Source organism: Meles meles, chromosome 9, assembly GCF_922984935.1.
Source record: "Meles meles chromosome 9, mMelMel3.1 paternal haplotype, whole genome shotgun sequence".
Taxonomy (NCBI): domain Eukaryota; kingdom Metazoa; phylum Chordata; class Mammalia; order Carnivora; family Mustelidae; genus Meles; species Meles meles.
The window spans coordinates 36,521,891-36,539,452 of record NC_060074.1 but is presented as its reverse complement, the minus strand read 5'-3'; the positions used below and the strand labels follow the sequence as shown (position 1 = coordinate 36,539,452).

Sequence of the window (17,562 nt, the reverse complement as noted above, 5' to 3'; positions counted from 1 at the left end):
GATGAAATCCAAAACCGTAATATGGATTGACACAAACAAGAGCCAAAAGGAATCTATTAATGTGAAACCATTTATTGCATTTGAAGGACAACAAAACAATAATATTTATTTTTCATGGTGACTAACACACACATTTACACAGTGTGTAAATACAAAACCATACCCAGAAGAGGGGGCAAAGAATGTGTGTATGACTTTTTTATTCATATGCTCTTTTCCCTAAAGGGAAAGACGTTACTTTTATGTTACTTAACATTACTGTTACATTACTTTTTGTTTCTTTGGAATGTTTCCCAATTTAAATTTTAAATTTAAGAATGAAATCAGTCGAGAAAGCATCCTCCCTAAAATGTAACTGTTATTCAGCCCCTGGGAGTTGCTTGCTGCGTTTCTGCTCTGTCTGGAATTTTAAGGCAAAAAAAACGCAGTAGAAGCATACCTCAGACCATGAACCTCACCTTTGGCAGCTATCAGAGAAGGAGCGCTCTCTAGCCCGTCTCCCAAATCTAGGTCCTGAGGCAACAGTAATGTGCTTCCCAGTTTTCTGGTTGAAGAGCTGGGCCCAGGAACTGCGATGAACCTGAGGAAACCCTGAGCAGCCAGGTCTGAAACCACAGTGAATTTCACAGAGGGCACTTGAGAACAAATTATGTGGGTGGACAGTTCCACCCTGTCTAAACTCAGAATGTGGAGTCAACGCCACTACTACCTCCCTGATTTGAGAAACTACTGAGGTACAACTGCAGAAATTGAGAGCAAAATGTATTCTTAACTAGTGCAGTCCCAAGATGATAGACATGCTCGCCCAGAGGCTAACTGTAGCCTGGACACGCACATTACTTGGCCCAGTGTTTGTTCAGCCCTTAACAAAACACACAAAAAAACAAAAAACAACCCAAACACTGTGTGTTTTGCCAAAATTTGCTAACATCTGGAGTTTGAGAGATTTCTTATGGAAATTGGACCCCCCCACTCCTCACCCACCCCCCTTCTCTCCTGAAGAAGGCAGGGATTCTGGCATTACTTAGCTTGAATTCTAGAGTGTCATCGAAGTCTGGCCCATATCCCATGGGCTGAGTCAGTATCTCACCAGCTGGTCCCTCTTTCAATTCCCCCATTTTACACAGAGACCTGAGGCTCAGAGACATCCAGTCCCCTGCCCAATGCCACAGTTATCCTTTGAAGAGAGCCACCCTGGCATCCCTAGACCAGTGACTGGTTGACTTATTATTCTTTTTCTCTACACACATTTCAAGGTTTCTAATGACACTTTTTATATAACTCAGCAGGTGCAAAGGAAATGATCATTCTTATCAATATTAACAAAAACTTGCATCAAGCGATGATAAAAAGAATACAAATGGATTAACTGTATTATCAGCAAGAAGTCATTAAGATTTGACCAAACTCAAGATAAAAAATGTTACATGTAAAAACTAATAAGGGACTATGACAATATAATTAAAAATTGGCATAATTAGAGGTTGTATGATCACAGAGCATCACTTTTCCAGGCTGATCTTTACATACCCCTTGTTTCCCCACCCCCTCCTTCCCCACCTCTCCTCTTCTTTAGAGTCTAGAAGGATGTGCAGACCCTGCTTGGGACCTCTGCCCTATGCCTTCCACAACATACACTTTCTTTAGGTTTTTGCTTGTTGTATTTATTTGCTCCTGGATTAAAGATAGTAGACAATCTACAGTAACTTGTATGAATTTAATATGCCATGCCCAGAAGTATTGGGTTGGGCATTCCTAGTCCATGCAAAGTGCATTTCTGTTAAAACCAGCTACATGAAGAGATTACGTGGATTATAAAATTCCTTAAAATGGGAAACACTCAATAACCTAAATGTAAATTGACATGGGGCTGGTTCAATGGACTTTAGCATATTCATATATTGTGGAAAATCATGCAACAGGAAAAAAAAGAAAGAGAGATGAAGGTATATCGCATATAACATGGACAGAGCTGAAGGTTGCAAAAGGATGCATGTAGCATGGTACCGATTATGTTAAAAAATAGCAACAAAATCACATGTTGTTTGTAGGTCTATTTATGTCTACCCAAATGCATAGAAAATGCCCAGAAAGAAACACAAAGTGGTAAGTGGATGACTTTTGTTTTGATGGGGAGGGGGCAAGGTATAAAGATGCTCAAAGAGGATTTTAGCTTCATCTTTCATGTCTTAATTTAAAAGAAAAAGTACATAAATTACATATGGTAGTAACACATATTTATGTGACTGTTAACTTCCAATCACAATCTCAATCATGAAATTCTAAAACTGCTCGTCTTTGGAAATGAAACTTTCACTGCGCTATCACCCAAATTAACTTTTTTTTTTTTTTTTTAAAGATTTTATTTATTTATTTGACAGCGAGAGAGAGAGATCACAAGTAGTCAGAGAGGCAGGCAGAGAGAGAGAGAGAGAGGGAAGCAGGCCCCCTGCCGAGCAGAGAGCCCGATGCGGGACTCGATCCCAGGACCCTGAGATCATGACCTGAGCCGAAGGCAGCGGCCTAACCCACTGAGCCACCCAGGCGCCCCCCAAATTAACTTTTTAAGTGTATAAATCACAGATGCATCTGACAAGTTAAATTTGACTCTCACGAGTTCAAATCAAGCCAACTAGAGGACACCTAATTTATCTTTGCAAAGAATAGGAAATACGGAATGCATTTAAATGAATCTGGGATCTCTCAGATTATAAATCAAAATCAAAGTGACAGATTGCTTAATTCATCCTAACATGAGTTTTATTTCTAAGGTGCTAGTAAATTTTCAGTGTAAGTTTTTCTCAACAATAGTGACAGAACGCTGGAGTGTGGGTTTTGACAAGGGGGAAACCAAGCCCCAGAGAGGTCAGAGTTTAGTGTGAGGTGACATCTAGGAAATGTCAGGGCAGGGAGTCCCCCAGGACGCTATGCTTTCTGCCAGGCCATGTTGCCTGCTCTGACTCACCAGTATGACATAGTGTTTCTCTGGAGCCGGTGTTTTCATCCCTAGCCATTATCTCAGACCTAGGTTCCCCCCCCCCCCCCCCCGCCCCATCTAATCTATCATCATCTATCATCTTCTACCTCTGGAGACCTTTCCCCAGTATCCTCAACTCCGACGGAACCAGACAAGCTTGTTCCTCTCCTCTTCCACCAGCCTCCCCCAGCGCATTCCACCTGTTACCCTGGCATGCCCGCTTGCTCGCATCCCCCACGCTGCCCGCCCAGCACCAGCGTGGAGCCCGAAGTCACGCACGCGCCGGGACTCAAGGACTGTGCCCCGCGGGTGGGGCCTGCGCATTCCCAGGACGAGGGGCTGGGTGTCGCGCCGCCCATCACTCACCTTGCCTGTCGTTGGCGATGCTGCCAGGAGCACCAGCAGGAGCAGCCACAGCAACACTGGCGGCCTGGGCGCCGTCCCGGGGCGCATGGTGGGCGCCCGCTCAGAGCCCCAGCGTGTCCAGTGACCTGCAGGCTCTGCGGCCACCTCGTCCCTTGCGCGACGCGGGTTGGGGAGCCTGGTTGTGAAGCTCGCCTCACCAGCCCGCCCGGGACGGGTTATGTAGGGCTCAGCCACGCCGTCCGTCCCTCCCCACTGAGGTTTTTGACTGCGGCTCCAAGGGAGGGAAGAAGTGGCTTAGGTCCCGCCCTCGTCCCCCCTCCCCTTCAACTCACCAGGCAATGTCCCTCCGACCTGGGCATCGTGCCCAGCAGGGGAGAAAAAACTGCGCTGCTGGGCAGGTGGGCGCAGATCCCGGGTAAGGGGTTAGGAGATGATGCTCCCAAGGTCCTGGGGCCGAGGCCGGGCCGGGGGGCGCGGGTCGGAGGTGGGGAATTTGGGGGTGTGCGCTGGGGAGGCGGCTCAGCGGGGCTGGGGGAGTGGCCAGCGGCCGTTCCCAGATTAAGCGGGAGGCGCGCTGGGGCGTCCGCACTCCAGCGGCCCAGCCTGCTCCCCGCTCCCGACGCGCTGCCTTCGCGCCGCCCCCGCTTCTCAACCCGCCGCTGACTGGCAGCGGCCGCACTTGGCGGTGAGAGCGCGGAGACCCGGCCGCGGAGTCGCGCGTGGATTTGGACGCGGCGGGCCGGGAAGGCGCGGCGCGCGCTGCGACCAGGAGGCTTCCGGCGCGGCGGGTGTCCCTGAGGTAAGGCGCCCACCGCCCAGACTGCGCAGTCGCTGCCCCGGGCCTCGGGCACCTGCCTGGAGTGGGGGTGGGGGCAGGCAGTGGCGGAAGCGTGACAGCTGAAGGTGGGGCGCGCGGGGTGGCGGGCGGGGCGGGGAGTTGGGGTCCCGGGGTCACCAGAGGAGAGCTTGTCTGGCTCCCGGGCTTGTGTGCCCGGGCTTGAACCGGGCGCTGTGTTTTGATTAATTTGGAGACTCGAGTTACCAGCCTGGCAGTCTGGGCACTCCGGAATGCCAAGAGCAAGAGGCAGCTGAGGGGAAAGAGAAAGCCCATCCTATTCTCTGCTGCGCTGAACTGGCTTTTCAGGGTAAATCTTATCTGCGGAAATGGCAGAGGAAACCAAAAGCCAACTCTGTCCAGGGTGTCTCCCTCCTGAGAGTGCTCTTCGTGGAGGTCCAGTATCAGGCTTGCTAGGGCACTATCTTCAGAGCAGGGCGCCTGCCCTTTCATTTGCCACTGGCCATATGGGCCCTGGGGAGATATTCAGACCCCTTTTCGGAATCATGTCATTAAATACACAAGATCACAAAATTAAATTTTGTGGTCTTGTGTATTTAATCCCAGCTTTACTGGGATGCAGTTATCAGAGTATTAAAGTATTATGATGTAGTGACAGATGTGCGACATTATTATTGCACTAACTCCCTGCATCTAACAACAGATCTGTCAAACACCTGTCACCTGTGATCCCAAACCAGCGGTGACAGCAAAACTAGCATGTGACATGGAAACACCATCAAGTGCTCTCTCAAGGGCTACCAGTAGGATTGTAATTTTTTGCCTATATTCAGAACTGCAGGAAGTGCCGAACTTCCAGGAAAGGTTAGTGAAAAGAGACGGGTACTTTTGGTTGCTATACAAGATCACAGACCACCTGGATTCCATCTGTACCTTAAGGCCCCCTGCTCTGAAGCAGTGTTTGCTGACATCTGCAGTCCTTGGTCATCAAGCACCACGTGGGAAATATGAGCTTTAGTTACTGATTGTGGAGAACCACTTGCTCTCCATTAGAATAGGGTCTCTTACTGTATTGGATCTACTGTAGATATGGAGGTGGGCAAAATCCTGACAGTGATTGAAGGCATCTCACCCTGGCTTTTTTTGGGGGGTGGGGTGGGGGTTGGTGAGTGAATTTACTGTCTTCCCTCTGTCTTTTATGCCAGCAATTGTTGACTGTGTCTGTGCATTAGAATCTCCTAAGGAACCTCTGGCAACCCTGATACCCAATTGATTCCAAGCCAATAACACCAGACCTTCCAGTGGTGGGATTCAGGTGTGTTTTGAAGCTCCCTGGAGATTCCCATGTGCGGCCAAGTTTGAGAACTACTGTTTTACATGCAGATTTCAGTAAGCTGAATTGAATTAGGGCCTCTCCTTTGTAGAAAAATCAAAAGGGCATATGTTAAACTCTCTTTTAAGACAGGTGTGCCCAAGCCACAGATGTTGCAGTGTGGGACATAGTAGCTTCTTTCTGTTGACAGGGAAGCCTCTAGGGAAACGTCTCCTGTCACTCCTGTTAGATAGGACATCAGGAGTTCAGTTGATGAAATGAAAGTGTCTAAGAATTCCAAGTACGATAATATTGCATGAACTGACATTTCCTCCTAGAGGAAGAAAAAAACAAAAACAAACAAAACTACCCTCAATGCCAGTGCTAAGTACTCTTTCTTTTGGCCAAATTCTAGAAGAGCTCTTAATTTTGGTTTTTAATTGCTTTTTTCTGAAACCAAGTCATTTTGACAGCAGATCAGACTTGGCTTTATTAACTGAACTGGGAGGCAGCGGTCAAGTGCATCTCACTTCTGATGCTGCAACACAGCAGGAAGGAAGCCTGGGATGTAAATACGGAAAGGTGGATGCAGTGGCGAAGAGCTTGGTCTCTGGGGTAGCCTCTAGAGTTTGAATCCTTTTCACGCTTACTAGTATGAGCTAACCTTTCTGATGTGGGGTCTTCTCTTCTGTAAAATGGGCATAATCATAGCACCCACCGCCAGGAGTTGTAGGAATCCAGTGTGGTAATGCATTAGAAGCCCTCTGTCCAGGGTCTTCACAAAACAATTGTATCTTGGGATCCGATTCTCCAGTTGCATAAAGGAAAAGAGGGTGAACCCGATGAGAAATGGTGGCACAAGTTCTTCTCAGCTCAGTAGGGAAGGGGTGGTGGCCAAGCACATCCCACCAGCTCCCTTGAGGTCAGCCAAGTACTAAGATATCTAGAACCTTGCTACTTGGTATCCCTGGGAACAGTAGCTTTGGCTTCCTGGAGAACTGGTTAGAAATGCAGAGTCTCAGGTACCACCCCACACCCATTGAATCAGAGCCTGCATTCAGCGAGGTCTCTGCTGAGCCTCCTCACATTAAACTTTGCGAAGTGGCTTTTCTAACAGCCAGATTTCACCTCCCGTTCGTCACCTCCCCACCACATACATACATTCCCTTTGGTACAGTGTTGTATACCTGAAACTAATATAACATTCTAGGTCAGCTATACATACATTTAAATAAAAAAGAATAGTCTCACACACACACAAAATATTTGGTATATTCACTAGGTGGTGTCAATAAATCAGAATTCTTGATTTTTAAAAAAATAGGCTTGGGGTCGAGGGAGCTGTTTTTTCCACTGTTGTTTCTTTATTTTTCTATTTTTGTTTTGTTTTTTCAATTTGTCTTTATTTTTCTAAGTACATCACTAGTTTTTGATATAATGTTCAGTGACTCATTAGTTGGGTATAACACCCAGGGCTCATCACCTCATGTGCGCTCCTTAATGCCCATCACCCAGTTATCCCATCCAATGTACTAAGTAAAGTAAAGTGGGGATGGTTCTTTTTGTCTGTACAAAGGACACAGAGACCTCTACTTTTTACACTGAGAGCAGATGAGGGTTTTGAACCAAGTGGTCATTGCCTCTGACAAGCTTAATATTACTACTTTGCCTTTTTTCATCATCACAATATCATGTTTGTTTTCTACACAGTACTTAAATGCATAGCGTTTGCTTCCCTCATGTGAGTGGAAGCCCCACGAGGGCAGGGGTCTTTTGGGAGTTCTTTACTGTTGTTAAATGAATGAAGTTGAATGATGTCACCAGTTCCCTCAGGATTCGCATGGCCTAGTACTGCGCTCATCATCTATGAATGACAATAGCTTTCTAGCTCATCCTCTGCAAGTTCTCTCTGAAACCCTTCTTCTAAAACATTGTCAGAATTCCACCTAAAACTCCATGTGATGTGGGAAAGGACAGATTGCTTCTGGAACACTTATAAACAGTCTCCAAATTTCAGAGGCTTAGGGTAACAAGATTTTTTTCTCCCCATTTTCCTTACATGTTCATCACAGAGTATGGGGAGGTGAGAAGGGGGAAGATGCTCTTATTGTCATAGTCACTCAGGAACCTCCTAGAAATTCCCATGCAACATGGTCTCTGATCTCCTCAGAAGGAAGAGAGAATGTGCCAAATCCGAAGCTGCTCTAGAAGCTTCCACCTGGAAGGAACACGTACTACTTACACACTCACATTTCACTGGCCACACTTCATTTTGTAAGTGATGGGGAAATGAAGTCTACCACGTGCCCGGAAAGAGAGCTGGAAGTATTTGGTGAATGTTAGTAATGTTTATCATGTACATGATCCCGTTTGCTTATTTTAAAGCAGTCAGAAACCCTTCTCTGTCTACTTTACAGCTAATTTCACACTGTTTAGAATAGAATAGAGTGGTTCCAAATCAACTTTTTGTACTGCATGTTACTTTTCTGGATTACAAGGGCAGGGACAGAGGGTGACTTTTTTTAATGTAATAAATGCAGCACAAAAATTTATTTTTTTAACGGCACCATAATTTTTGTACAAAGAACAGTACCTAAAGTACACAATTCAAGTTGCATTCATCCTGTGAAACCATGATACAGATCATGATACAGAAATTTTCTCTCATTTTTTGCCCCTTTGTAGTCCATCTTTCTCTACTCCCGTTCCCAGGCAAACATTGATCTGCTTTCTGTCACTGCAGATTCCTCAGCATTTTCTAGAATTTTATATAAATGGAATCAAACAGTATGTGCCCTTTTGTGTCTGGCTTCTCTGACTCAGCAGAATGATGCTGAGACCCATCCATGTTGAGTATAACAGCAGTTTGTTTCTGCTGCTGAGTCAGGTTCCATTGTATGGATAGCAGCTTTTTAAGTGCCACTTACCAGTGGTTGGACATTTGGTTTGTTTCCAAGTTAGGGACTATTACAAATAAAGCTCCTGTGAAAAATTTTTTAAATTTTTTTTAAAGATTTTATGTATTTATTTGACAGGGCAGAGATCAGAAGTAGGCAGAGAGGGAGGCAGGCAGAGAAGAAGGGAAGCAGGCTCCCTGCTGAGCAGAGAGCCCAACGCAGGGCTCGATTCCAGGACCCTGGGATCATGACCTAAGTCGAAGGCAGAGGCTTTAAACCACTGAGCCACCTAGGCACCCCAACTGCGAAAATTTTTGTACAAGGCTTTGTGTGGACACGTGTTTCCAATTCCCTTGAATATATACCTAGAAGTGAAATGGCTAGATGTATGTTTAATTATGAAAGAAACCATTTTCCAAAGGAGTTGTATCATTCTGCACTCTTACCGGCAATGTATGAGAGTTCCAGTGCCTCCGTGTACTTGTGGCACGTTCTTGTGGTGTCCTCAATGTTCTTAGTTTTACTGTAGTAGTTATACGGTGGTATGTCGGTATGCTTTTCATTTGCCTGATAACTAACGATGTTGCATATCTTTTCATGTACTTAACCATTCGTAGAACTTCTTTTGTGAGGTGTCTGCTCAAACCTACTCCCCCATTTAAAAAACATTGATTGTTTCCCTTCTTACTGTTGAGTCATAATAGTTACTTACATATTCTGGACACAATATCCTTGCCAGATATATTTACTATTAATATTTCCTCCCATTCTCTGGCTTGTCTTTTCACTTCTTTATTGGTGTCTTTTGAAATGCAAATATTTTTCTTTTGCTGAAGCCCAGTTTATCAACATTTTCTTATTTTGTCTTTTGTTGTTGTTGTTGTTGTTGCTGTCTGAGTAATCTTCACTTACACTAAAGTTACAAAGATTTCTTCTATGTTTTCTTCTTTGGTTGTATTTTTATGGTTTAAGTCAATGATCCATTTTAAGTTAATTTAGGAATATGGTGTGAAGCAAGGATCTATTTTAAATTTTCCTTTACGTATGGCTATCCAATTGTTCCAGCACCATTCATTAAAAAGACCTCTTTCTCCACTAAATTGTCTTAGCACCTTCATAGAAAACTAATTAATCATCTACATTTAGGTCTTTTTTTGTTCCTCTGATGCACATGTCTCTTCTTTCACCAATACCACATTTCTTTATTACTACAGCTTTAGAGCAAGGCTTGAAATCAGGGTATGTAAGTTCTCCAACTTTGTTGTTGTTATTTTAAAAAATAGCTTATACTATCCTGGATAATTTGAACATACATATATGTGGATTTTATCAGCTAATGTTGTGCTATGGAGAGTTGAGTCTATGTTCATGAGTTCATGAGTCTACTTCATGTGGTTTTCTTGTAATATCTTGTAATATCCTTGGAATCTGAGTAATACTAGCCCCATAAAATGAGTTGCCCAGTGTTCCCGCTTCTATTTTCTGTAAGTCTATGTGAAGAATTTATATCATTTCTTCCTTAAATATTTGATAGAGTTCACTAGTGAAGGCAGCTAACCCTGGAGTTTTCCTTGTGGAAAGTTTTGAATGACTCAGTTGATTAATCCTGAATTTAATTGATATAGGACTGTTCAGATTTTCTGTTGCTTCCTGTGTCAGTTCTGATAATATTCATCTTTCATGAAATCTGTCCATTTCTTATACATTGTCAAATTTATTGGTATATAATTGTTCAGAAGATTCTGTAATGATCTTTTTAATACCTGTAGATATATAATGTTTTCCCTTTTGTCATTTCTTACCATTGGTAATTTCTCAAGTAGGTCCATTTTATTTACCTTTTCAAAAACCCGAAGAACCAGCTTAGAGTTTCTTTTGTTTTTCTCTATTGCTTGAGTGCTTTCTCTTTTATTGAGTTCCTTTTCTACCTTTATCATTTCCTAGCCTTTACTTCAGAATTAATGTATTCTCCTCTCCTAGTTTTCTAAATAGGGGCTCAGATCATTGATTTTAGACTTTTCTTCTTTCCTGATATGAACAGTTGTAGATTTATTTTCTTTATCTAGGCTAGCTAAGTTGTATCCCATACATTTTGCTATGTTGTTTTTATTATCATTCAGTTCAAAATATTGTCCTTGATGAATATGTTATTTGGACAGTGTTGATTTCCAAACACTAGGAAATACATTTCCTAGATGGTTTATGGTTCAAGGGAGAGACCCAGTAGGAGATTCTGAGTTTCTAGGAGCTAGCTCCTGCCAGAAGCAAGACGGATGGACACTGGGCAGAAGATAAGAATGAAGCCAGAGGAAAAGGAGGTAGTTAAGCCTCCTCAGAAAAGACATAAGAGTTTTATGAATACTGTGCTCTTTCTCACCCAGACAAAGCTTTCCTTCTTTTTTGGAATGAATTGCATGCTCACTCCAGTATTTCTGTTTAACATTTAAGTTCGTTTGGACACTTTTGGGAAATCTCCTTCCTTTTTTGGCCTACATAGCTACCTTAGATGCTTGAATAATTGACTACTCTAATTCTAGTTAGAAATGGTACATTTTTAAGATCTCCAGCTATTCGATAGGATTTCCCAGATTTGAGATTCCAGACATAAAGACCTTCCCACAAAAATTCAGATTTTCTGGGATTCACCAAAAATGAATGTCTTTGTATCATAGTGCACCACTGCATTCAGAATCGATTGTCCTTGCTGCTGCTGTATTGGAGGCTAGAGTTGTTCTTCCCAGACACAAATCCTGAAGCTTATGCAGGAATTTGCATGCATTTTGAAGCTCTGTAGTATAATGGTCAATAGGGAAAGCCTTGGAGTTTGAATCCTGGATGTGCCACTCACTGCCTGCGTGACTTCCTTGTAAAGGGAAGTAATCATATTACTTACCTCATGGGGTGATTGTGAAGGTTGCAGATCTGTGTTAAGCCCTTAGCAGTGCTTAGCACCTAGGTGGCCCTCTGGAGATGCTGCTCATTATACTTGCTTATGGTGGGATAGTGGTGACGATGGTGATGATGGAAAAGAGGAGGAAGGAAAAGAAGGCAGAAGAAGAGAAGGAGGTCTAGGAGGAGTGTGTGTACAGTGGGGTGGGGTGGGGGAGAGCATTAGCAGCAGTGATAACAGAACGAGCTGGCTTTCTGGTTGATAACACCCAATGTCAACTTTTTTCCTGGTGTCCTCTTAGAGTCAACTCATGTTAACTCTGTGATTGTCTGAAGATTCATCCCCCTCCATAAGTTCTCTCTCCTCATGTTTAAAAGGACTTCAGGAGGGACTGTCATAGCTTATCCCTCTTTTCCTTTCCCCAGATCTTCTCCCTCCTCAGATCAATCTACCTCTGTTTCTGAGTTCTGCCCAGGCTTGATCCAGTTCCCAATTTTCTAATCTTTTTCTTTCTTTCTTTTTTTTTTTAAAAGATTTTATTTATTTACTTGACAGAAAGAGATCACAAGCAGGCAGAGAGGCAGGCAGAGAGAGAGGGAAGCAGGCCCCCCGCTGAGCAGAGAGCCCGATGCGGGACTCGATCCCAGGACCCTGAGATCATGACCTGAGCCGAAGGCAGCGGCTTAACCCACTGAGCCACCCAGGCGCCCCTCTAATCCTTTTCTAATATATTATATGCAGGAGCTCTTTTCATCCTAAAAGTAATTAGGAAGGAAGGAAACAAACATTTCTTGAGCCACTGTGCCGGACACTATGCTAGGTGCTAATTCGGACTCATGTAATTCTCTTCGGGATTAACTTCACATGCTGAGAAGTTGAGAGTTCAGAAGAGTTACGTACTTGCTCAGGGTTATGCTGCTAAGTGATCAAGATCTGAACACAAGTCTTTCTAACTCCAGAGCCTGATTTTATCCCTAACACGAGATCACATGGTATCAGAAGAAGGAGGCAGATTGTTATCTATGGAGGAGAGGAGAAGTCACTGAAGATGACAGCTTCATAGTATGTGTGGTCCCTGCCTGCTGTATCATAGGGTGTTACCTCCAGAACTCAACACAAAGACAGTTCCCAGAGGTCTGAAAGTTCCAGAGAATTCACATAGTGCCACCCCAGTCCTGTCCTGAAGGGAAAATTACAGACCAAGAGCAACCTTGGGGATTAGTGCTTTTGGCAAGAGACATACCACATTCTGAGTCAAGAATGTCATTCTTAACTTGGAGGTACAGGGCCCATTTGTTGTTGTTGTTTTTTTTTTTAAGATTTTATTTATTTATTTGACAGAGAGAGATCACAAGTAAGCAGAGAGGCAGGCAGAGAGAGATAGGAGGAAGCAGGCTCCCCACCAAGCAGAGAGCCCGATGCGGGACTCGATCCCAGGATCCCGAGATCATGACCTGAGCCGAAGGCAGAGGCTTAAACCACTGAGTCACCCAGGCGCCCAGGGCCCATTTGGTTTTGAAAATCAATTTATATTTTTGGGACATATATCACTTCCATGTGGATTCCAAGTGGCGACATTATTATGGTCATTGTCAACTTTTTTGTTGATATTGGGAGGAGTTCTCAAGGAGAAAATGATAATAAAAGCCTATGTTGGCAGAATAGTAGGTTAGCTGAGATATGGTCTGGTTGGCTCTGGACTAGCAAACTGAACTTCAAGGTCAACTGAGGACTCCGCAGCACTCTCAAACAATTCAACTGAACCTGGAGGGAGGGCAAGGTGGGGGCGGGCTTGGTCCTAATCCAACTGCATTCTGGTCAAGTTGGAACTGAGTTATTCTCAAGAATTTACTTGAGTAGTTCTCAGTTTTTCCATGTTGCTTCTCAGAGAACATGGAGCTCCAACCACATTCCAGTGATCCATGGACCACCCAGATTCATGACCTGCTTTAAAAACCTTGTGATAGTTGTTGAGATTGACTGTTTTTGCAAAAAAGCTCAAACCAACCTGAACTGTTTGAAAGTGTGAAGAATATGGGATTGTCAAAAGACCGAAACCAAATAATCAGCTTGAATGTTGGGGAAAGGTCAGGTCATCTCTTAACAGGGAAAGTGTAAACCTCGAAGGCAGATATCCAACCACCAAGGTGGACATAACATGTCCTTCTTTTCCTGGGAGCACTATCCTTCTATCCTTTGAGGACTTTTGCTTATTTCTTTGCAAAGAGGAGCCTTTAGGAATTCTATCTTGGAAAGATAAAGGTATATACAAATAGGTGTTCAGACCACACACACACACACAAATTGCCTTGGAAAGAGAGTCTTCAGATAGCTCAGTGTCAGAAGGTAAAAGGAAAGAACATGTAGATATTAAGTTAATAGGAATTTATTTCACTGAAAGAACAAAAATATTATTATTAAAAAGAGCTCAAAGACTTAATGTTACTTGGGAAAACAAAAGACATTGTATTTATACTACCTTTTAGTGACTGGAAGATTCTCATATTCAGTCTCTTGTAATCTGGCCCTCTAATCTTGGCCATTGCCCACCCCCACCCCCTAGTCCATGAGAACCCAAGCAGGGTGTATTTCTTTTCAAGATTGGGCTGCAGAGAAAACAAATCCCTCGTAGTAGAAATAATGATTTGGAAGATCTCAGATCTTGTTCCCAGACAAAGTATTTGAAAAACGTCATGCAGAGACTCATAAGAAGTCCCAAGGGAATTGGAGTCCAGGAACTTTCATAAAGTAGTGAAGAAAAAAAGTCAGCCCAGGGAGTTGGAGGAAGAGAAGCTAATGACATTTATTGAATCTGCATTCTAGAAATGACTGAAATAAATAGAGGCTGGGAAAGAGTGTGCGCACGTTACTTGGGTTGTGGAGTGAGGCTTATGTCGAAGGTTCAGGGTGTTAATGTTCAGCCTCTGGCGGAACCTCCAAGAGAGCTTCTGTTGGGGTGTTACAGGTTGGGACCAGCTGTGGGGATGGGGCAGTGCTTTTGTCAGACTTGGCTGGACAGGTCGGTTTGCTCAGGTAAAGAGAACAAACTATAAACCTGCATCAAAAATGGGCAGCTCTCGGGAATGAGCTCGTCTTTCATTCTCTCACTGTAGACCCTCTGTCTTTCTCTTCTTGCATTTTCCTCTCTTAAAAACAGTTTTTTATGATTACTGAAGATATCTGTGTCCTCTAAATTCAGGCTTGTCCTTCACCTTGATGTGTCCCAACCTTCGAATGGCTGACTACCTCAGGGCATCTCCTGACCCTCCTTCCTCTTTCATCCCCTTTCTTCTCTTTCCTAATTTCAACTCTTCAAGAGGACTGATCCAGGCTATCCTCCTGTGCCATCCTCCCCAGCCCTGAGTCGAAGTTCTAGGTCAAGTTCTGGGTTGGGCTGCCTTGGGGTGAGGTGGTTCCGCTCCTCCACGATGTGGTGGGTGATGAAGATCTGGCCACACTCTAGCTTAGCTGGGCTGAAGTGGGTGCCTGAGTGGGTCATGATGCAGCAGCTTGTGGAAAATGCTCCCTTCCTGAGAAAAACAGTAGGCTAGACAAAGTGTGTCCTTTGAAAGGTGTAGAACTTTGGTAGAAGTTTCCTGGGTAGGCAGTCTCCCAAAGCTACTCTTTGCATACATTTCAGTGGCACAGACTTTGGGTTGTTAAAGATTTTTTTTTCCCCCTGTACTAATGATAGACTCCATTGAAAACTCATTGCTTTGGTCAATCCCATGGGATGACAGCCATGTAATTGTGAGAAGGTAGGTCAGAAGGACAGTGTTCTGAGTGAGAGTATTTTTGTTTGCTGTTTGGTGCAGTCAAAAGCTTGGTTGAGACGGAAGTTTTCGTGCTCTTAACATAAGCAGTTGCAGCAAAGAAAATCCTCTCAGATTACTGTGGATTTCCTGTGTGAACCATAGGGCATTGTGCACACCAATGTTCATGGTGTCCAGCTGATAACGAGATGGGCCCTCTGCTCAGCTATGATGCAACTTAGACAGGAGAACAGTTATAAATTTATATTACACACACACACACACACACACACACACACACCCCTTTGGAAGTTCATCTAGAGCAGAGATCTTCAAGCTGAGGTACATATACCCCCAAGACACAAAAAGATTCCTAAGAGTTGTGCAGGCAGCTTGGAAAATCAAGTAAAGGTATCAATTTCTAGATTCTCAACTGCATAGGTATTTGTTCTTAGAATTGTTCTATCTAAAGATGGGCCTTTGGTTTGGGTTCTCACCAACCCCTTCATAATTTTCATTCTACTGCTTTTCACCAGATAGGTATAACCCCACCCCCAGCCATCCCAAGGGTTACCACCCTGCTTTGCCCCAAGGCAAGAACTGTTCACGAGCCAGATGGTGAGCAGTGTGAAGGCAGTTGCTGAGAACAGAGGCACTCTACCTCTCGGGTTCCACATCCCAGGGCCAGGTGGTTCCCAACTTTTTGCTTTCATCACAATTGAGGAAAGACTTAACAGATAGTTGATCACTCAAAATGATTCTTGATGATGAATTCTGTATTGCTTTTGATATACAACTCAGGAGAAGTTCAAAGCATTGAGTGATACATAGAACAAATTTCTTCCATTCACAACTTCTTTTTTTCTGTGAATAGGTTTATTAGAATTTACAGTTTTAAGAAGCTAAAATGGAAGCAGAACTGTTGCTTGACCTGCCTTTTTTCTTGATCATATCTCCTTATTGATCTGGGCTAAATAAACTATTTGAGAAACCAAAAGGCCCAATTCATTCATTGTCAACTACATTTCCAGTAAAATTTCATTCGTAATGTGTTTAATAATTATTTATCGAAATATGAATTTAGGGGCACCTGGGTGGCTCAGTTTGGTTAAGTGTCTGCCTTCTGCTCAGGTCATGGCCTGACGGTCCTGGGATCAAGCCCAGGTCAGGCTCCCTGCTGGAGGAGCGATGTTTTTGCTTCTTCCACTCCCTCTGCAATCTCTATTTCTCAAGTTAATAAATAAAATCTTAAAAAAAAAAATTTATTTGGTTTTGGTGGATTACATACTAATCATTATGGCAAGCAAATCCAGGCAAAAAAATTTTAAGACTTAGAGATTTGTGATCATAGGAGATAAAAAGCACTTAATTTATATACATATTTTTGTTGCAAAGAAGTATGATAGGATGATCAATATAAGATTTCCAAATATAAAAATATATTGCTCTACAATATACATGAGAAAGTGGAATGGAAATATGAATTCAAGAAGAAAAATGGCGTAAAATTTCTAGCTGTTAAAGAAGTTGTGTGCATGAATTTTGAACCGATGGTGGTGAGATCCATTCTTATGATGGTCCATTGGCTACATCTAGAATAGTGTTGGAGGGCACCTGGGTGGTTCAGTCGGTTGAGCGTCCAACTCTTGATTCTTGAGTGTCTAGTTCAGGTCATAACCTCAGGGTCGTAAGATTGAGCCCTGCATTGGACTCCACACTCAGTGGGGATTCTGCTTGAGATTCTCTCTCCTTCTCTCTCTGCCCCTCCCCCACTCATTCTCTCTCTCTCTCTCTCAAATAAATAAATAAATCTTTAAAAAAATACAAAAAAATAGTGTTGCAACTGTTTTTATTTTATTGGTCACCATGTACAATGTTTCAAATTATACTTTGCAACTGTTTAAAGAGAAAATGAAAATTTTTAGATGTTAATTTGATTTAAAAAGAAAAAAGACGAGGTATGCATAATTTAAAAACGATTTCTGAGGGGTATGAGAGCAGACATCAGCAGACTGCCCTGCTTAGGTGTCTGTTGGGAGAAGGGATACATATTAGAGTCAAAAAACCCTGGTTATACCATTTATTAGCTCTGTGACGTTGCACCAATTATTTAAATGGACCTAATTTGGTTTTCTTTTACAACAGAAACAATACTTTCCTTACTAAACTGTGAAGTAAGTGACTCGATGTGCACAGCCCTCTCAGCAGAGGGTCCCTGATGTAATCAGCATCATTATCTTCCTCCCCATCCACTTCCCCCAAGGCTGTATGATCCCTCTTTCCATCACCCTCTTTCTCCTTTCCTCCCTCACCCCACGTGTATACAAAGTTGGCCTTATCTTATATCCTCTATTAAATATATTAGATTCACATCCAAAAGGTCCTAAAGTATCTTCTGTAAATTCTCATCCAATGAATGAAAAAATATATATGTCTAACTATGTTCCAAGCACCATTTTGGCACTAGAGATAACTGTGAATTAAAAAAAAAGACAAAATCCCTATTGTCACAGGGCTTACTAAGTGCACAGTGATGAGGCTGCAATGGCGACTCCCAATCAGCAAGGTCCTT

The 17,562-nt window shown here is 43.2% G+C and overlaps 2 protein-coding genes across 4 annotated transcripts in view; one reads left to right on the top strand and one right to left on the bottom strand.

The window, feature by feature from the left end:
• Positions 1 to 3,781, bottom strand: part of COL4A3 (collagen type IV alpha 3 chain) — a 135,224-nt gene extending 131,443 nt beyond the window's left edge. For 2 of the 3 annotated variants that reach the window (XR_006820317.1, XM_046019417.1), the window contains exon 1: positions 3,344 to 3,577. Coding sequence is in view for 2 of the 3 variants with exons in the window: in XM_046019417.1 (XP_045875373.1) it covers positions 3,344 to 3,430 (87 nt within the window). In the remaining variant the exon portion in view is untranslated. Of the gene's footprint in view, positions 1 to 3,343; positions 3,578 to 3,675 lie in introns of those variants that run through there. The other variant, XM_046019418.1, reaches the window with a different exon arrangement.
• A 112-nt stretch (positions 3,782 to 3,893) lies between these two features.
• COL4A4 (collagen type IV alpha 4 chain) overlaps positions 3,894 to 17,562 on the top strand; it is a 124,213-nt gene continuing 110,544 nt past the window's right edge. Inside the window, exon 1 of the mRNA XM_046019313.1 lies at positions 3,894 to 4,142. The gene's annotated coding sequence lies outside the window, so the exon portion shown is untranslated. The remainder of the gene's footprint in view (positions 4,143 to 17,562) is intronic.